The following is a 20,387-nucleotide window of genomic DNA, read 5'->3' on the forward strand; positions in this document are numbered from 1 at the left end:
TTATTATCCAGAAACTGCAGTTTTAATATGGCTGTTATACCTCTGTATTCTTCCAAATCATTTCTGTCGGTTTTTCTCGTGTGGTCTTAAATGCAGCACCACTACCTACGTCACATGGCTCAATGTTTTGCTCTTTTGACATGGTGCTGCGTGGAGACATCTCTGCCTGCTAAAACCGGCTGAAACTCTGCTAAACCTTCATTTGTTATCATTTATTTAATATGCCGTAACAAGGAAACGTTTTGTTCACACGCCTGACTGACTGTTAACTTTACGGTTAGGAATCTCAAAGCTAAATCTGCTGTTTAAGCTTTAGCTATAGCAAGCTAGCATCAGCATCAACAGTGTGGATTATGGCGTCAGTTGACAGCTTTCAGTTTTTGTATAGAGAAATGTCTCGATCATGCAATCCTTACTTTGAAACCCTGGCCCTGGTCGGTGCTATTTACACGGCCAGCAGGGCAGTAATCCTGCTCAGAGAATGCTGCTCTTTGGTCAGGGTGCATTTTCTGCCCAGATTAATCCCCAATAAGAAGAAGCTGAGCCAAAGGTTTGGAGACTGGGCCATCGTGTATGGTAAGGCTGCAGAAACTAACAGAGTGCATGATGATTTAGATATGTGTGACAGAGAGGAGAGGAGAGTCCGTTTCATGCATTTTATTTTAGGAGCCCTTCAGTTAGATTTGGGATGTAAATCCCTTTTAATTTGATCAAGCACAAAATAAAGTTGAAGCTTCTTAGATTCGATATTTTTTGACAACACCACAGCTAATTATGTCTGCAAATAATCATATTCATTATTGACTTATCAGGTACTGATTTGCTCTATCAAAAATATGGACAAAAAGAGAACATTTTAAATTATTTTATTATATAAAAATTAGAAAAGCAGCACATTTTAGGTAACACTTGAAAAGCTTGAATCAAAAGATATGAATTGCCATGAAAAGTGCTAATGTATCAAATGAATTGAGATTGTTGTTGTTTAATGTCTTGGCAATATACTAATCATCTTATAATTTCAGTAACAAAGTGAGTAAATTGCATTTTTAGAGCCCAAAATGAAGTTACTGTGCAATAGCTCTCAGTTATATATCCTAATTTCTTCTTCACATGCATTCATTGATAGATATCGTGCTCTCTCCTCTCAGGTGCATCCGAGCCGGTGGCCAAAGCCTACGCAGAGGAGCTGGCCCGACATGGCGTCAGCATCATCTTTGTCACTCAGAGCGAGGCCTCTGTGAGAGACATCGCTGCTTTACTCTCCCAAAGCTACGGAGTGGAAACTGTTGTGCTCCTCGCTGACTTCTCTTTGAACCAAGCAGCCAGCAATACCATCAAAGAGGCCATGAAGGGCAGAGAGATCGGCATCCTGGTGAACTGCATGGAGTCTTTGGATTCCCCTCAGAGCCTGATAGAAATGCCTGAGCAGGGCCTGTTGGATCTGGTGAATAAAAATGTAGCGGTGGCGACTCTGATGGCGCGGTTGGTGCTGCCCGGGATGCTGGAGCGCCGCAGAGGAGCCGTGGTCAACATATCATCGGGAGCCTGCTGCAAACCTCTGCCTGGGAGATTGACACTAACTGCATTTGCTGTAAGAAAAACACTGAGAATATCTACTTTATAAATACATATTTAATACCCCTTTCTAAAAGTACAATATATCTTTTGTTATTTTCTCTTGACATTTCAGGGCTATATGGATCATTTGTCAAGAGCTCTTCATCTCGAGTACAGCGGCAAGGGGATCTTTGTCCAAAGTCTGATTCCTTTCCAGGTAGATGCCTTATATGTCGATTACAAGTTGGCCTGCTTGCTGTCCTTAAATACATTTAAGGTGCCAACCAAAGTGTGTCAAGCTAGTGAAGCTAGTTTCAAATGCACGTTTCTGTTTATATTTAGACAACATTTAACATTTGAGAGTTTTGGCTTGTAAAAAATAGCGTTTGTTTTATATTTCTCAAAGTAATGTATCAAAAATAATTGGTGTTTTTACCAAAACGCAGGTTTTTTCAGCTGCATCAATTAGCTAATTAACAACAAAATTATTGAAGCTTTTCTCAATTTGATATCATGTTAAACTTAAAGGTGGGGTAGGTAAGTTTGATAAACCGGCTCGAGATACACTTTTTGTTATATTCCATGGAATGCTCTTAACATCCCGATAGCAATGAATATCTGAAGTGCTTTGACAAAAAATCCATTAAAAAATGTAATCTGTGGAAGCCGTAGTACTGTAAAAAGCACGACCAATCATCTGAGCCGGCCCGGCTAAAATAACTGGATGGCCTACCTGCCTGTCAGCCTTCCATCTGTGCACAAACTTATCTCGTGCCCTCATTGGTCATGTGCTCGTTCATGTGTGTTGGAGGAGGGGCTCTTTAAGGAAGTGGCAGATTTTTTCCGGTTGTGTATTTTCAAATTCTAGCGCACTCGAGCTGGTTTCTCCAAAATTACCTACCCCACCTTTAATATCTTTGGATTTTTTTGAGACACCACACAATTCATTTTTATAGACCAAACAATTCATTAATTAATTAGGTCAGGAAATAATAATTGAATCACACACATAACATGAATTGGATTCTTTGGATTTTTACCAAGTAAGTATACATTATTCTCTCAGTGTTTGATCACCAGTATGTATATGTGTTACCAGATAAGTGAGCAACCACCGTCCTCATCATCACCATCATCAAGACTCAACTGGTTTGAACCACAGCCGGAGGTTTACGCCCGCCACGCCATCTCCACCCTGGGGGTCTCCAACAGGACCACCGGATACTGGCCTCACACTCTGCAGGTCAGGACGACATAAGTCATGAAGGGTGTTCACATTGAAGGAATCTGCTTTCTAGTGTTGATGCATTACATAGAAGTATTCTACATAAATGAAGACTAGAGTAAAAATCCAATAAAAATGTGTGCAAAGCATCTGAATTAACTTTGAATATGTGGTAGATATGTTCCTAGAAGTACAATAGATCAATTTAAATAATTCAGATGTATTTTATATTTTTTATAGTTCAATTCTTACAATTTTGTATTTTTCCATTTTAATGTATTATATGTTTTATCCTCAGAAGTAACTCAGACAGTAACACTGATAATATGATCTCAAACATAAGATATATTTCTGATCTGTTTCTCTCTGCTGTTTCTCTTCACAGTACGGACTGATGAGACGTATTCCAGACTTCATGTGGGTTCTTGGATCACGTGTGTGGATCAGTTTAAGCTAAAAGCTCTGCTCTCCTCCCTCTGACTTACTCTAACCCACTTACTGGATCTTCTTGTTACAGAGTTTTAAACATCTGCCATTAGTCTAAATTCATTCAACTCTCAGGCTCAGTTAAGGTTGGTAGTTAAAGATAATTTCATATATTTATTTGGTGTCAGTATTTATTGAAGCTGCAGTGGAATTTGCCTAAATGAATGAATCGATATACACTACTAGTGTATCAATATATGGTCGGACAAATGTGTGACATCCTTTAGTTACCTATAGAAACTAGACTATAGAACAATTATCATTTGTATATCAAAACCTCACCCTGTGTTGAACCTTGAATTTGTAAAGCAAAATGTGTGTTTTTCCATTCCTCCATGGTGAACAAAGAATACAAAACAAACTTGTAAATGGGGGCATGTTCAACAACTAGCAAAACTATATTTAAAAAATCTGTTTACAAACTCTTAAAGAGCTCGCGCAGTAAAATCCAAGTCTCAATTATCCGGTTGTATGCTCAGTACTTCCTAAACACATTCATTTTAACTTAAATCTTACTATTTAAAACACTTCTGTATAATAATGATGCTCAGGCGCACTGCTCTATCAGACAAGACTCAAGTGTTCAAAGGCCTGGTTCATTACATGCAAGCGAAAAACTGAATGTACAATTATTCTATTTGTATATGTATTCAGATCAAATGTTACATTAAAAAACACAGCCAGGAGAAAGCAATACAAAATCAGCCGCGATGAAATAAACAAAATGTTATTTTTGACACTACCTATATCCTGTGTTATCTGGTTTTATCCATACAGTAGGGTTCATTTTATGTATGCTCAGATAACTGCTTGTACCACAGTTTACTGGTATCTACCACACCCACAATATATAAGACTCGTTCAAAGACCAAATGGCATTCACCCGAAAACACAACATCATTCCCAGTTAGAGAGACGGACTAATAAAGTAAAATAATTATTCTCAATGTGTGCAGAGCTGTATTAAGCAATACCAGTTAATAGAGTTATTTTTGATCAATATAATTAAATCTCAACGTGATGTACAGTAGAGTGAGATTGTGATGTTTGTTTCATTGAGAAACGATATTTGAGATACCTTTAGTATGTGTGTATATATTGCTTTAAAATCTGTATTTATTTTAAACTAGGTCAACAGATCTGTAAACAAATTATGGTGTTTTTTCTGAGTGGTTGCTTACACATACACAGTATATAACTTCAATGTGTTATCATTATACAACAAACAATAAATGTCTTTCTCCATTCTCAAACTGTCCTGTGTTTTATTTAAATGAAGTGCCAAAGTGTTTGTCTATATACGAAATGTTGACTGGACTATATTCCGAAGGCCACACACGTTTTGTTGTTCACCTAAAACGTCAGGATGGTGTAAATCATTCACGTGAACAGACACTGCCAGAGTTCACCCTGTGACCCCCCTTCCCATCAGCCAGGTCACAGAGTGTTGGTGACCTTTAGTCAAAGTGAGTGAGGCGCAGGCTGCCGTGAATCCACGTGGTGCAAAACCAACCTCGACTGCTTTCAGGGGATTTAAACACAAAACCATAGTCTATGAATCCATTGTAGGTGTACTTATCTGCGGGTATTGTGTCAGCCAACAAAGTAAGATTCTTTTCAGGCTAATTTGGTAAATGTCTTCATGAAATATCAAGTTGTAAAGGCATTAGGTTTCCTCATAAACATTCATATAGCAAGTTTTCATACAAATACTGAAGCTTTAAGGAGGTCCTATTATGCTAAGTTTCAGGTTCATAATTGTATTTTAAAGGGCCCATGTCATGCTTTTCCGGTTATTACCCGTCCCCTTGTGTGTTATGTAGCTTTTTCTGCATGTAAACGGTCTGCAGAGTCACAAACCCTCAAAGTACACCCTGTAGCGAGTAAAACTCTTAACACAGAAATGTTATGCTGCCCCAGAACGCCTCGTTGGAGATTTCTCTTTTTACATTGTTTGCTTCCTGGGTTCTGTGACGTGTGAACACCCAAATCAACAACAAATGACCGGATTGGCCCAAATGGACCAATCCGCGGAGCACCTCACACACCAGGATCCCTTGGCTAACTAACAGGGAGTCCCCATTGACTTGCATAGAGCTCCCTGAACGCTGGTAATAGACGAGTTGGGATGGCGGAGAAATGCTCTCTGCAGACCCATTCTCACAGCGTTATAAACCTTTTTCTTACTCAATATCAAGCCACACTTATTGTTTTTACTTCGGCTGTGAGTGTTTGTGTGTGCTCAGGATGAGTTTCGCTTGTTCTCGCTGCATCGCCGACCCGGAAACCTGTCCGCAGCTCGCAGCAACGAGCCTCGCAACGAGCCTCGCAACGTCCCGACCAATCAGAGCACACTGGGCTCACAGGGAGGGGGGGGGGACCGGAGCTCCAACAAGCCGTTTAGGACAGAGAGTGAATACACATACTATACAGAGATGCTGTATGAGAAACCAATGAGATTTTGGAAAATTGCACAATGTAAATCTATTCTAGTAGACCTCAACAATGGAATTATGATCAGTAGAAATGGCCATGACATGGGACCTTTAATGATTTTGCATCCTGGCTGGTGTGATCCAATTTAAGATGATGCCTACTTTTCATACCCCTTAAACCTTTTATTGAATCCTGAAAGCATCTGCATTTCTTTCCCTACTCTTATACTAAGGTATGCCCTTTGATGCATCAACCGTCTGTACAAAATGTACTAAAAGTAGATGAGGTAGTTGAGTATACTTCAATGTGTTGTTGAACAATGACAATAAATGATCCATGCAATACAACCATCCCCTTCTTTCTGACCCTGTTCCTTCTCCACTGTGAAATGCAGCAGTATTGTCTCAGATATAAAACCCAGGTGTTCAGCAGCCACTCAGATTCAGTGTTAGGACTTTTTTGTTGTGGTTAGGATGGTGTCCTTCCAGATAAGACACAAAAGGAACGATGAAAGAATCTTCTTCTCCTCTTACTCTCTTCGTCGTCCTCCTGAGACATCTTTCTCTTCACTCATCTTTTTCTCTGTGGGTTTGTTCAACTGGTAAGTTTTTATTTGGATGTTATGATACATATGTGTATTCTCTTTTAAGCTGTAAATGGGCTGGAATCTCTTAGAGTTGGTCGGTTAATGGATTTATTTTGATTGGTGTTTTTATAATAATCTACTCTGCATTTGTACCATGCACAATTTGGAAACAAAGGTAAATATGCTGGCCGCTTGTACTAACGTGTGAATGCAAGAAACCGTAACAATAGGCTCAAAAGGCAGAGCTACATAGTGGATGTGCAATGGTTTAATAAAGTACAAAATGTTGTTTCTAAATGTCGAAAAGCTAATAAAAATTCTTCTTACTAACATTTATTTAACAGCTAATTTACCAAACAGTCAATCATTTCGTCGTGTAAGGACGCTTTAAAAACTATGATTCTGATTAAATAAACAAACGTAAAAAAGAAAATAACTATATAACATAAAACAAATACTTTACTTGTTGATGTTTTTGAAAGCTATGACCTTAAACTATAGCAGCTTTTTTTTACTCGGTCTTTATTCGTCATTGGTTGAGCTCACATTCTTTGAAGTGAGATTTGCAACAGTTTGTAATAACCAAGGTTAAGGTCTTAGTTGTTTTGGAGAGGTTAGATCAGCAGCTGTGGCATCTATCAGTAAACTCACAAGCCTTCAGGAAATGATAAAGTGTGGCCTTGTGAGAGAGACTGTGTTCTGGCTTCAACAACTACAGGGATTCCTGTAACACTTTTTATAAAACTGCAAAAAATAGGTCCAATCAAAGTGTGAATGGAAGGAATAAAAAGCAGACATTGAAAAATATTCTCTTCTTGTCAAACAATAATACTGGATACTTCTCAAATAACGCATGTATACCCTCAGATTATAGTTGTTTTTACAGTAGGTCATGATGGATTGTTTTTTCCTGTTATCTCCTCACACAGAAAGCAGGACAACTGGCGACTGAAATGGGCGAATGGGATCTGCTGGGCCGCCTGCTGGACAAAGTGCAGAGCCACTCCACGGTGATCGGCAAGGTCTGGCTCACCGTGCTGTTCATCTTCCGCATCATGGTCCTGCGCACCGGGGCTGAGAAGGTCTGTATATATAATAAGCATTTCACACAAAGAAAGAACGTGGAATGTCTTCTAATTCCCACTAAATGTAGGGAAATAGATGCCAATGAACACTTCAGTACAGTTTCATGATCACTTTCGAAGTACAGGGCAGTAGATATTGACCCTACTATACTTTAAAGGTCACCTATTATGTAAAATCCACTTGTTCATGTCTCTTCTACATCAACATGTGTCCCCTCTGTGTAAAGAGACTCTGAAAGTTTCAGGAACAAAGATTCTCTCTCTTTTTGTCCTGATCCATTTCTATAAAAACCTGTCTGAAAATGAGCTGATCAGATTTTGGCCACTTTATGATGTCATAACGATTTTTTGGCTTGTGTAACCATTAGCCAATCAGCAACCAAGGTAACCCCACCCCCCCCCCCCACCCCCCCCCCCCCCCACCTTTATCACCTGAATCTCCTCCTAGAGCACCATTGAGTTCTTTTTAACCAAATCTCTCTCAGAGGGGCGTGGGGAGGGGCTCCTTATTTTCATCTAAAGTAACAGACAGAGAATCAGCACTTTGGAAACAGGGCTGAAACAGAGGGGATTATGGGATGCTGCAATGATCTGTTTGGTGTTTGGAGCCAAACACTTCAGAGACATGTTCTGTATAAATCTGAGACCTATAATATATTGATGAGAAACAGTATAATAGGGGACCTTTAAGGGATTTAGAAAAAACTAGGATTTGCTTTGGGCGACTGTGGCTGCGAGGGAGTGCGGTCGTCTTTCAACCAGAAGGTTGTGGGTTCGATCCCAGCCCGTGCAGTCAACATATCGATGTATCCTTGGGCAAGATACTTAACCCTGAGTTGCTCCCGATGGCCAACGGTGTGTGAATGTGTGTGAATGTTAGGTCCTAGAGTAAGGTACACTGCTCTGTAGGAATGGGTGAACGACATGTAGTATGTAAAGCGCTTTGAGGGGTCTTAAAGACTGGATAAAGCGCTATATAAGTACAGTCCATTTACCATTCCCAAAAATAAAATAAAACCGGTTAAAGAAGATTATATCTGTGTCAGAGAGGCTGATGGGAACAGAGGATTTAGCAGCTGATGATTTGTCCTGAAAGCAGAGTGAGTACAAGCTTTGAAAACATTTATCCTGAAAAGCCAACCGCCAGATGTTAGCAGATGTGAGATGAAAACGAGGGGCAATCTACCAAATATGACAGAATATTTTCCAAATGTCACAGAAGCACTTTTTATATCACAGTATCCACAGAGGATGTTCTTCTCTCTTTGCTCATGAGTGCATGAAGCTGCCATCATGTGTTCCTGCTGAAATAATATATAATATATGTTCTATTAAATAATCCTAAATCTGGGAATTGAAAAGAAAAGTGGTTCAAAGGTCAAAGATGGGTTCAGGTAACAGTAAAACAGGAAACTGTGTTGTCTGGGGATGCAACATGGATGAAAGAGAAGGATGAAAGGAATATAAAAAGGTTTGAAAACTGGGATGCTGCAATGATCTGTTTGGTGTTTGAGAGACATGTTTTGTATATATCTGAGACCTATAATATATTGATGAAAAACAGTATAATAGGGGACCTTTAAACTCTTAAAGTTTGCATTATGTATAATCTTTCGTTCTCTATTCTCTTCCTCTAGGTGTGGAGTGATGAGCAGTCCGACTTTGTCTGCAACACCCAGCAGCCCGGCTGTGAGAACGTCTGCTACGACATGGCCTTCCCCATCTCTCATGTTCGCTTTTGGGTCCTGCAGATTATTGCTGTGGCGACTCCCAAGCTGCTTTACCTTGGCCACTGCCTGCATGTGATCCACTTGGAGAAGAAGGTGTGTTGCTGCAGTGGGTGTGGTATAAAAGAGTGAAATAGTTTTACAAAACAATGGCAGAGACATTAAGATGGGTTCTACCGCTGATCCTTTGTTGCCAACTTTAGGCAGCTGTTTCCAGATAAACTGGTCCCATACAGGCAAAAGGTTGATTAACCCTTATGTTGTGTTCGGGTCTCCCGTGACCCGTTTCAAGTTAAAATTATATAATAACTACGCTCTAGTTTTTTTTATCTGAACAAGGCTTCATGATATCCTCCACAGCAGCTATATAAACACTACAAAACTGATTTTGACCATTTTAGCCAAGTCTGAAGGTCTCTAAAAAAAAAGTGTGTGGAGACCCAGCAGAATTGTTTTGGGTGACTCAGGGTCAAATTTGGCCCAATCAAGATTCATCTTTGACTTTAGACACCCCTCCCCCACCCCCTTCATCCACTGTAACAATAATTTAAAACTTTTGGGGGGGAGATTGTATTCTAATATTAGTCTATTATAGTCAGATAACGTAATGACCCACTGTCTTCACTATAGGAAGTGAATTGAATCACATGTTTTACTTAAATATGTGGTGTAATGTTTTTTGGGGCCATAGAATAAAATTACAGGATTGTACGGTTATGAATGCATAATAAGTTAGTTATGATGTAGTTAAAACAATATTGGATGATAGTCATTATTTATGAGTGTTTTGGACAGAGATAAATCATGGGCCCCGCGAACACCATGAACGGTAACAGCTTTTGAACACCACACAAGGGTTAAAGCAGCTTTAATGTGACACTTACAATTCAATTATAATGTACAAGTATAGCACCATATCACACAAAAGCAGTCCAGAGAGCTTTACATAATAAAACAAAAGAGACATGCGGACCGACATACTAAACTCAAATCTATTTTTAAGCACCTAAAACTCACTTCTTGGTTTTAAAGCTAGTGTTGTTGTTGATCAGAGGTATTCATGACAGAAATTTGTATCAACACTTTAACATTATCTGAAACTACTCCAGCAGAACGCTCAACTTATCTGCTAATCACGGATATGCTGATCTTTATAATATGTTCATATCTTTTCCCAAAACTTTGCTAAAAACACAACTGCCTCCAAGTTTCTAGGAGGTAAAAAGTAGTACTTGCAACAAGTGTTTTGAAATATTTGGCAACACTGAAAGCTAATCTCATACATTTCCTGGACCATGTGTACGTAGCTACAGCGTAGATATGTCAATGAAAATCTTAGGTCACAAGCTCCTCCAATGGTGCAACATAATAAAACAGACAAAATAGTTAAAATAGTGCAATTAATACAAATCAAATAGAATAAAAATAATGCAAGGTTCACCTTATTACTTCCAGTGCCTCAAATCTGTAGGGTTACCAAAACCAAATCTAAATCCGATTTCTTATTCTTCCAAATCCAAGGTGAAGGAGAGGATGAAGAAGCAGGCTGAGTTGGATGACCAGACCAGCCTCTTCCTCAGGAGAACCTACAAAATCCCCAAGTACACGAAAAGCACCGGGAAGATCAGCATCCGCGGACGACTCCTTCGCAGTTACGTCCTCCATCTCGTGGCCAAGATCGTCCTGGAGGTCTTGTTCATCCTGGGTCAGTACTTTCTCTACGGCTTCACCCTGGCGCCTCGCTACGAATGCGAGCGCTCGCCCTGCCCCCACAAAGTGGACTGTTTCCTGTCCAGACCCACGGAGAAGTCGGTCATCATCTGGTTCATGCTGGTCTCTGCGCTCGTGTCCCTGGCCCTCAGCCTGGTGGAGCTCTTCTACCTGTTTGTGAAATCCGTGAAGGAGTGCATGGCGAGGAGGCAGGACTACACCGTGACCCCCGTGACGCCCCCGCCTTCCGAGAGGAAAGCGTTTAAAACCCGTGACGAGATGATACAAAATTGCGTCAACCTGGAACTGGAGCTACAAGGGCGAAAGTTAGGGGTCAACGGGGTCAACGGGGTCAACGAGAGGAGTAAGATAATACTGCCTGAGAGCAACAGTTTGGGAGGGGAGGTGCACATCTGAAACATGAGGTTGAACGTGTCCAATTCAAAACAAATCATATCAACTCAAGATTTATTATAGCCCCAAATCACAAGAAATGCCTCAAAGGGCTGTACAAAGCAAACACAAGCAAAATACAAACGTCATAGCATACAAATTATAAAAACATTATACAACGACATAAGTATTGCTATGTGATAAAAGCATGTGACTGAAGTGATGGTAATGATGAACGGAAACTAGGTGATGGAAATTAGTTGACAAGGAAGACAGATGTGAAGAGATGGGTTTTTCAGTTTGCTTTTAAAGGAGTCAACAGAAATAGCTTCGCGGATCTGAAATGGAAGACGATTCCAAAGGAGAGGCGTTCGGAATGAAAAAGCTCTGCCACCTACGGGCGATTTGTGAATTCGGGGGATGGAAAGGAGAATGAGTTCCAGTGTTTGTGTGCTTTGGTTCTAGAGGGGAAACATATGTGTGTTTGTCTGTCTGTCTGTCTGTCTGTCTGTGTGTGTGTGTGTGTGTGTGTGTGTGTGTGTGTGTGTGTGTGTGTGTGTGGTGTGTGTGTGTGTGTGTGTGTGTGTGTGTGTGTGTGTGTGTGTGTGTGTGTGTGTGTGTGTGTGTGTGTGTGTGTGTGTGTGTGTGTGTGTGTGTGTGTGTGTGTGTGTGTGGTGGTGTGTGTGTGTGTGTGTGTGTGTGTTGTGTGTGTGTGTGTGTGTGTGTGTTGTGTGTGTGTGTGTGGTGTGTGTGTGTGTGTGTGCAGCAAATAAAGAGAGAAGCAGGGGGAGTAGCCAGCTTCTGTAAACAGGACTCTTTCACAGGCAAAATGTCACTTTTCGGGCATAATACAAAAATAGTAATCAGCAGACAGATCCATCTCTTTAGATCTGCTGATAGATTTTGAGAAGTGCTTTCTTGTAATAGTTTTTAGACAATGATGGTGTGTAATTTCGTTTTCAATAAACCTCCAATATTTGCTAATATGTGTCTGAATTTTACTATTCATTTTACAAACATTAGGTTACTAGTTGATGAATGATTTTGTATGCACTTTGTTAACCGAGTATAGCTTATTATATTTGCCTATATTCAAAAAACAAATGTGTTTATTTCAAACAATCAGCAAACTTTTTATTCCTAAAATAATTTGTTCATCAAGTATCAACAAAAAGGGCAAATAGAAAATACCTGTTATTGCTATTATTTTGAGACAGAAATGTTTAAAAAATAGCCATTTTGGGTGGAAACAAGTTCAACTCTCTGTCCAAACGTAACAAATATATTCTTCGTCAATTGTTTAACGCTGTACAAAACACAAAGGGTACAAATATCAAGACTTAGTTTTAAAGGGACTTATTTTATGTGCGCTAAACTATTTCTTGGCAAGGTGTGACTTAGAGTCTGCTTTATATGGATGTTTCTGATAAGCTAGGCTATTTAGCTTAATATTTAGCTTACAGACATTATGATGGTAGCAGCAAGCAGTAAACAAGTATTTCCATGTTATTTTATCTCATGTGCTTTATTGCTATTATTCTTACTTTTAGATAGATAGATAGATAGATAGATAGATAGATAGATAGATAGATAGATAGATAGATAGATAGATAGATAGATAGATAGATAGATAGATAGATAGATAGATAGATAGATGGATAGATAGATAGATAGATAGATAGATAGATAGATTAGATCTATAGATAGATAGATAGAATAGAATAGATAGATAGATAGATAGATAGATAGATAGATAGATAGATAGATAGAGATAGATAGATAGATAGATAGATAGATAGATAGATAGATAGATAGATAGATAGATAGATAGATAGATAGATAGATAGATAGATAGATAGATAGATAGATAGATAGATAGATAGATAGATAGATAGATAGATAGGTACTTTATTGATCTATTGATTGTAATCAAGTGAGAGTAACAAGATATGATATCATTATATCATAAAAATGTAAACGTTTCAAACCTCAAGAAGATTGTTTTTTCCACACACTTCTTAAAAGGGTTTTTCAAAATGAATAAGGGGGAATGATACTGTTAAAAAATTGCATCTGTTTGAAGGGGCACCTTTGTGTTTACCATTAGACTGTTTATTATGACAGTAGTTGCTTGTGTCTGTATTCATTGGCACTAGATGGTAGAACTGAATTATTTACAACTATACACTTATATGCAGAATATTCAAATATGAGCAGCAGTGGTTTTTATCCTTAGTGATAACTAAGTTGTTTATTTCCAAACATCCAAGGCCATTTAGCTGAGATACTGAGCACCTGTCAATTATTACACATACCGTCTTCCAACAACTTTTTTTGCCCTCGTTGGCTGACGGGAACAACGTGACATTTCTCGCCAGATGTGTGTTGTGCAACAATGTGCATCAGTCCTCATGCTGTCCTCACCCAGCTCAAAACTCCAAGGTCCAACTCTAAAGTTAACTATCTGTCCCAAACGCAGACAGTCCTCTCCGACAGGTCGCCAGGTAAGATGCAACCATTGTTCTCTGCTACAGATTTTACGCATTTTGAAAGAATATCTGAATATTTGACAAGGTTACAATCCAGGCTGGGAATGTAGAGTACCGTTGTTTATTTTCAAACAAGTAATAATAACTGTAAGAAAGTTTTAATTGTACTTTTGGCTTTTCTTTACCAGTATTCATATGACCAATGATGGCACAGGATTCATTTTCATGTTTCAGATTGTCCTTCAAGACATATGTTTAATATCTTCATTATATATAATTAGAATTAGAATATAGTTTTTTCTAATGTTAAATTAACACAGAAGAAGTGCTTATATTTTATTAGAGTTGTCTTGTTTAATTGTATTTACCATCCTAGTATGCCTTATTGGTTTGAAGCCACTGGCTCTGCTGTTTTTTCCGTTCAAAATTCTGACTAATGATTATTTTAGGAGAATATTGACCAGCTACCTCATGACTCAAGGAGCTCTGATTTCCTCTTTTTTCTCAAGAACATATTTATTTTAACGGAATTTAAAAAAGAGACAGAGCGTATTTCTTCCAGCAGCAGCGTGTTGATTGAAGTTAATATTTCAGGTCATAAGCTGTGGCGTAGGATCATTTCAAACATAATGTGGTATCAGCTCATGAGTATTTTCTTTGCTCTTTTTATCACAGATTAGTAACTGATCATCACAAAATAAAGATGGGAGACTGGGGATTCCTGTCGACTTTGCTGGACAAGGTCCAGTCCCACTCCACGGTCATCGGGAAGATCTGGATGAGCGTCCTCTTCCTGTTCAGGATCATGGTCCTGGGAGCGGGAGCTGAGAACGTTTGGGGGGACGAGCAATCGGGCTTCCTCTGCAACACTCAGCAACCTGGTTGTGAGAACGTCTGCTACGATTGGATCTTCCCCATCTCGCACATTCGCTTCTGGGTCATGCAGATCATCTTCGTCTCAACGCCAACACTGGTCTACCTGGGCCACGCCGTGCACGTCATCCACCAGGAGAAGAAAATGAGGGAGCGCATGTTGAGCCCTGGGGGGTCCCGACTGAACAAAATGCCCAAATACACGGACGAAAAGGGGAAGGTGACGATCAAGGGGAACCTTCTGGGGAGCTACCTCACGCAACTGATCGTCAAGATCATCATCGAGAGTGCCTTCATTATAGGCCAGTACTACCTGTACGGCTTCATCATGGTGCCCATGTTCCCCTGCTCCAAGAAGCCCTGCCCCTTCACCGTGGAGTGCTACATGTCCCGCCCCACGGAGAAGACCATCTTCATCATCTTCATGCTGGTGGTGGCCTGCATCTCCCTGCTGCTCAACTTCATCGAGGTGTTCTACCTGCTCTGCACCAGGATCAGGTGCGGCTCCAGGCGTCACACTCACAAGATCACCTCAGCGGAAAACCCTGCCAGCCTGTCGAGTCCAAAATGGCCGAACACAGAAGACCCACTGAGGCAGAACAAGATGAACATCGAGATGGAGAACAGCCAGAGGATGGGGGGGAGTCTGGGGGGAAGTCTGGATGGAGCCAAAGAGGAGAAACGGCTGCTGAGTGGACATTAAAAAACATTATGATGCATTAAATGCTTGTTTTTTGGTTTCTGGTTCCTTTTTCAGATACATCTAAAAGACTCAAGTACAATAGGGTGTACACATCATGACACAACAACAACAAGGAAAAGCACGTTTAATGTGTAGTTAAGAAATGTTCTTGCTGAGTAAAGTCTGCATAAATCTGTCCACCCATCTTTTGTAGGGGCGCTTTGTTAGAATTTTACATATTTTTTATTATTTAACAGGAAATCTAATGATGGAAAGTGTGCAATGTTGATGTCTTTATGCTCTTACAGTAGATACCCACTTGTTAATCTGTTAGTGAGCAGAGTTTTGTCCTTGCCTAGTTTTGAATGTGTCCTGTAAGTTATTGCCATGTATCCAAAACGAATAATTTGCTCACTGATAAACAATGATTATGATGTCGATGATTGTGGTGAAAAAGTGTTTTTCCACTGTATGGCTGAAACATGTTTATGTGCTCTGTTGTTTTTAATAAATTATTGAGGTTGGATTGAAGAAAAACTGTTTCATGACTGAATAAATGATGTTCAGATGATAGGCTTCAAACACCTTTCTTTCAAAGATGATTGACACTTTTTAGTAACACTTTTAAGCTGGAAATAATGGGTTTTATTCATTACTGATTCGTAAAACATATGTTTGAATTAACTGAGTACATTTTTAAAACCGTAAAAAGTCAGAAGATTATAAAACACCACTTCCCAGAGCCCATGGTTCAAATCATAAAGAGATATTCATTTAAATATGATATCAAATAAAACTTTTGAGAAGCTGAAACCAGTTTTGTCTTTTATTAAAAACTACATTAATGATTAATCGATAAGCAACATTTGAGTAAACCGTTAATCATTGCAGCTTTATGACAGTGTTTTTTGCTTCAGAATAGGGTGCGTTCAACAGATCGATAAGTCAACCTCTGATTCAGAGAGAGGGCGTAATAAGTTAATGTAAGGCTAAAGGCATTTACATAAGATGAACTGTGCGTCACACACTCACCTGCACTTTGCAATTCAATACAACATCTCTCCAAAGACCCTAACCCCTAACCATAACCCAAACATATGTTGGGATTACAAGATACATTTGCTCCATTTGTTAAGAATTTCTGAAAATTAAGCCGTATGAACCAAAACAATACTTCCTCTTGATGCAATCTCACCCATCAATGAATGTGACAATCCTCACGTAGTATTTATTCAGGGTTAAACTGGATTTCATAAGATTGTACAAGAGTTCATGTCATTGTGTCCTTGTCCTTAAATCCCTGAGATTGTATCTGAAACAAAATGCAGAAAAGGCATTTCTTTCCATTAACTGTAGGCGTTTTTCAAATAGCATCATTATCAGAATCTGACCCTGATAATGGTAAACAATAACCTGGAAAAGCAGTAAAAAATTCCTGAGAACATTATTTGTTTTATTGCGGTGCCAATCAATCATTAACCTTTACAATCTTGTCAGTTTTCTGCCAAAAAAAAAAAAATGGTCCACTTCTATCAATCTATCATCTCCAGATGTCACGACAACGTGTCAGCGCTCACTGTTGCGCAGTAACAATCGAACCTAAAGTTCAAGGTACCACAGACACAGCTTTGCTTGGTTCACTGGGCTCTCCGTCATTCTTCTCCACAGCTGGTGAGCGCTGTTTGTCCGCAGAGGCCTTTAAACTCAAAGGTAAGCTGGTACCATTATTTTTTCCAACACAAAATACAAGATTGAATGAGTTCAAACTTATGTTACTTTTGAATTAAACACAACAACATCTAGCAAAATGTTATATTATGATGGGTATGAGTTGTTTTTTTACATTGGCAGTGTTGAAAGCATGTTAGCAAAAGTGGGTGTGTGAGTACAGAGGAATTCATTAAACAATATATAATAATAATAATAACGAATTTTTCTAAATTCTAAATTCTAAATTTTTCTCACGATTATGAATTTTTTGCAAACAAAATTCAATGTTACCTTTGACCAATGGAGCCATGTTGTTTAATGAGGATATTCGTGTGCTTTTATTCTTGTGAACAATATCTATATCTATCAGCAATTCAAAATCACAAAAACATCTGTGGAAGATAAATTCCTATATCATGACATCTGACCTCCTATAGTAAGACAACTTGAGATAAGTTGTTGTTATGCAATGGATGTTATCGATCCTTCTTCACCATGCGAACATACTACCCTATAGATTAGGAGTTTTTACAACACGGGTTTATGTCTTCAAGCAAAAATAGACCTTGTGCTGTTGTTGATGTTTAACCTTCAAGTTAAATAATAATCAGAAAAAACAGCACCACGCCCGATGTGTTCAAAAAATATCAAAATGCTTCATCCTATACCTTTGTGGTGTGAAATGCAGACTAAAATTGAATAAAAAGGAACTGAATTAAACAAATGATGCATCTGTTCTCCAAAATATGATACTAGATTGATACCATGTACAATCTGTTTCATGATCTGCCAAATTATTTGGAAACCATTGAGCAAAATAAAATGCCATTAATTAAAAATAATGCGTGTATCACCCTGTGGTTGAAATACACTTCAACATGTAGTGTGTTTTTTTTTAACACATGCTAAACCCTTGCTCCAAGTTTCATGAGAGTCAAGACACTAGTTGTTTGTAAAAATGCTGCCAGATGACCAAATCTAACAAAAAAACATAACCTTTCTTGGCGGGTGTTCTTGGGTTACTGAGTTTCCATCGGCCTCTATCTCCGGTTCACTGAATAGATGCTTTGTAAGACTATTTAAAGTTGTAGGGTCTGCATGTAATAAGTAAACGCTGATATTAATGTGTAGGCTATATTTATATGGGTTAGGGTTAGGGTTAGGGTTAGGGTTACGTTTCTCTGTCTTTATCTGATATAGTCTTCCATTGTTAGATGCCTGCAATATCATAATCCAGGCATCAATATCATAATTCATTCTTCTGTTTGCTCTCCTCACCAGATCAGACACCATGGGAGAGTGGGGATTTCTGTCCTCTCTGCTGAATAAGGTCCAGTCCCACTCCACCGTCATCGGGAAGGTCTGGCTCACGGTGCTGTTCATCTTCAGGATCATGATACTCGGAGCCGGAGCAGAGAAGGTCTCCTTTTGTTTATCAGTACTTTACTTTTAGAAGTGTTTAACCCAACCGATGAATTACTTTTATGACACGTTAAAGGCTTTACGGTGAAATAACACTCTCTGCTGGCCACAGTATGAAAACTATATTTGGCTTAATTACAATCCTTATCAGGTTTTATAACAATACCAGGACTTGATGTAGCCTGTAGACTGTTCCATGTTCATTGGATGAGATTTGATTCAAATGTTTGATAAATAGATGAATTGTGGTATTTTCTAGGCATTATAAGCACTTTTTGATATCTTAAATTACAATGTTATACTAAAATGTTAGGTGCAATCATCTATCATCAATATATTTGTAATTGAACGGTGTATATAGCTTCTGTAACTCAATCACTTTTCTCCTTAATTGTTACTTTTTCATTACTTGACCTTATCTGAAGTTTCCAGTGGAAGTCCATAATGATGCAAATAGAGGATGATGGGAAATATGTGCAATAAATATATTAAAAAGCCTTCACATATGTCCACAAAGGTAACATAGCACTCAGAGGACTGTATACTGCTGGGTGTAGGTGGGCGGGAGGTGTGGATTTAAAAAGAAAATGCATCAAAAGTAACCTCAAGAGTGGCTGTCTGCTTGAAAGAAAGGATAAAGTGTCCTGTAAGGAGGACTCAAAAAAAGAAAACATGATACGGTGCCATAAAGGAAAACCTCTTGTGTGCTTTTGCCCCAAAAAGCATGCCTTTTTTATTTTGTATCGCTACTGACACATCCTGACTCCTCCTCTGTTGATAATAATATAAATGTATCTTCTGAATACTACAGGTGTGGGGCGATGAACAGTCCCAAATGATATGCAACACCAAACAGCCTGGTTGTAAGAACGTCTGCTACGACCACGCCTTCCCCATCTCACACATCAGATTCTGGGTCCTCCAGATCATCTTCATCTCATCACCGACGCTCATCTACCTCGGACACGTCCTGCACGTCATCCACGAAGAAAACAAGCTGAGAGAACATATGAAGACCCACTCCAGGAGCGACATCGTCAAAGTTCCCAAGTACTCTGACGACTGCGGCCATGTCCAGATTAAAGGCGACCTGCTGGGGAACTACATGACCTCCATCTTTTTCAGAATCCTTTTGGAGGTAGGGTTCATTGTTGGGCAGTATTATCTTTACGGGTTCATCATGGACCCGAGAATAGTCTGCTCCCGAGCCCCCTGCCCCTTCACCGTGGAGTGCTACATGTCTCGCCCCACAGAAAAGACCATCTTCATCATCTTCATGCTCGTAGTGTCCTGCATCTCTGTCCTGCTCAACGTAATGGAGATCTTCTACCTGGCCTGTTTACGCTCAGCCAGACGAAAGTCGAAAAAAAACAGTCGCGTATACGGCCATCGCTCTTCACCCGCGTTCAAATGGAGGCATTATGATCAAGAGTGACAAGATGAGCCTCCATGATGCCTGAATAATGCCATTTAAATAGTGTAAACAATGTACACAGTTGCATAATTACTGAGAAATGTTTTGACTGAAATTAGTCCAGTTATTTATTTATGTGATGCTTAAGAATTTCAGACACAAATTTGAACTTTTTTATGAATAAACAAATATTTTAATGTGCACAAGAATAACAGGACTACAATAAACTGTACCCCTGAAGCAACCTTTGAAAAGTGTACAGAAAGTGAGTATTTTGTTTTTGCTGTTTTTTGTACTTGACACATTTCTGCTGGTTTAAAGCCATTTGGTTTAGCTTAACGCTTTTTGTTGTTGCTCGGAAACGGTTTTAAGGGCTGTTTTTGCCATCTTGCCTTTAAGTTTCTTCAATAACGTTCAAATTGCAGGCACAACTTGTAATATTTTAGTAACAAATCAAACGTTTTTCCCTGTTTTGTATTTGAATATGATTGTATGTGCCTTGTGTTTGAGTATATTGTAAAAAGGAGTCAAACAATGTTTATTAAAATATTCTTTTGTCAAAAACTGTATCTGAGTTTTTGTCAATGAT

General features: G+C 39.1%; 4 protein-coding genes across 4 annotated transcripts; all 4 read left to right on the top strand.

Moving 5' to 3' along the window:
• Window positions 1-130: 130 nt before the first annotated feature.
• On the top strand, window positions 131-4,518 carry hsdl1 (hydroxysteroid dehydrogenase like 1). The gene is made up of 5 exons (XM_034135707.1): window positions 131-576; window positions 1,152-1,594; window positions 1,694-1,777; window positions 2,660-2,803; window positions 3,171-4,518. Exons 1-5 carry the CDS (start codon window positions 354-356, stop codon window positions 3,240-3,242), a joined length of 966 nt encoding a protein of 321 aa, XP_033991598.1. The 5' UTR covers window positions 131-353; the 3' UTR covers window positions 3,243-4,518.
• A 1,750-nt stretch (window positions 4,519-6,268) lies between these two features.
• Window positions 6,269-11,725, top strand: cx34.5 (connexin 34.5). The gene is made up of 4 exons (XM_034135630.1): window positions 6,269-6,308; window positions 7,223-7,375; window positions 9,016-9,201; window positions 10,627-11,725. Exons 2-4 carry the CDS (start codon window positions 7,247-7,249, stop codon window positions 11,230-11,232), a joined length of 921 nt encoding a protein of 306 aa, XP_033991521.1. The 5' UTR covers window positions 6,269-6,308; window positions 7,223-7,246; the 3' UTR covers window positions 11,233-11,725.
• Window positions 11,726-13,624: 1,899 nt separating this feature from the next.
• Window positions 13,625-15,823, top strand: cx32.3 (connexin 32.3). The gene is made up of 2 exons (XM_034135727.1): window positions 13,625-13,712; window positions 14,373-15,823. The coding sequence occupies exon 2, from the start codon at window positions 14,401-14,403 to the stop codon at window positions 15,271-15,273; it is 873 nt and encodes a 290-aa protein (XP_033991618.1). The 5' UTR covers window positions 13,625-13,712; window positions 14,373-14,400; the 3' UTR covers window positions 15,274-15,823.
• Window positions 15,824-16,648: 825 nt separating this feature from the next.
• On the top strand, window positions 16,649-20,356 carry LOC117486957 (gap junction Cx32.2 protein-like). Its single transcript, XM_034135559.1, is given in 4 exon segments — window positions 16,649-16,962; window positions 18,244-18,382; window positions 19,196-19,747; window positions 19,749-20,356. Coding segments are annotated over 3 exon segments (777 nt in total). The 5' UTR covers window positions 16,649-16,962; window positions 18,244-18,253; the 3' UTR covers window positions 19,845-20,356.
• The last annotated feature ends 31 nt before the right edge of the window (window positions 20,357-20,387 follow it).

Source organism: Trematomus bernacchii, unplaced genomic scaffold (genome assembly GCF_902827165.1).
Source record: "Trematomus bernacchii unplaced genomic scaffold, fTreBer1.1, whole genome shotgun sequence".
In the NCBI taxonomy this organism is placed as follows: domain Eukaryota; kingdom Metazoa; phylum Chordata; class Actinopteri; order Perciformes; family Nototheniidae; genus Trematomus; species Trematomus bernacchii.

What these genes read in the sequence shown, in the direction of transcription:
- hsdl1 (XM_034135707.1), top strand. Translation starts at nt 354, where the DNA reads ATGGCGTCAGTTGACAGCTTTCAGTTTTTGTATAGAGAAATGTCTCGA. An exon ending in AGACTGGGCCATCGTGTATG is followed by an intron (nt 577 to 1,151) that starts GTAAGGCTGCAG and finishes CTCTCCTCTCAG; the next exon opens with GTGCATCCGAGCCGGTGGCC. An exon ending in ACTGGCCTCACACTCTGCAG is followed by an intron (nt 2,804 to 3,170) that starts GTCAGGACGACA and finishes TTCTCTTCACAG; the next exon opens with TACGGACTGATGAGACGTAT.
- cx34.5 (XM_034135630.1), top strand. Translation starts at nt 7,247, where the DNA reads ATGGGCGAATGGGATCTGCTGGGCCGCCTGCTGGACAAAGTGCAGAGC. An exon ending in TGCGCACCGGGGCTGAGAAG is followed by an intron (nt 7,376 to 9,015) that starts GTCTGTATATAT and finishes CTCTTCCTCTAG; the next exon opens with GTGTGGAGTGATGAGCAGTC. An exon ending in TGATCCACTTGGAGAAGAAG is followed by an intron (nt 9,202 to 10,626) that starts GTGTGTTGCTGC and finishes TCCAAATCCAAG; the next exon opens with GTGAAGGAGAGGATGAAGAA.
- cx32.3 (XM_034135727.1), top strand. Translation starts at nt 14,401, where the DNA reads ATGGGAGACTGGGGATTCCTGTCGACTTTGCTGGACAAGGTCCAGTCC.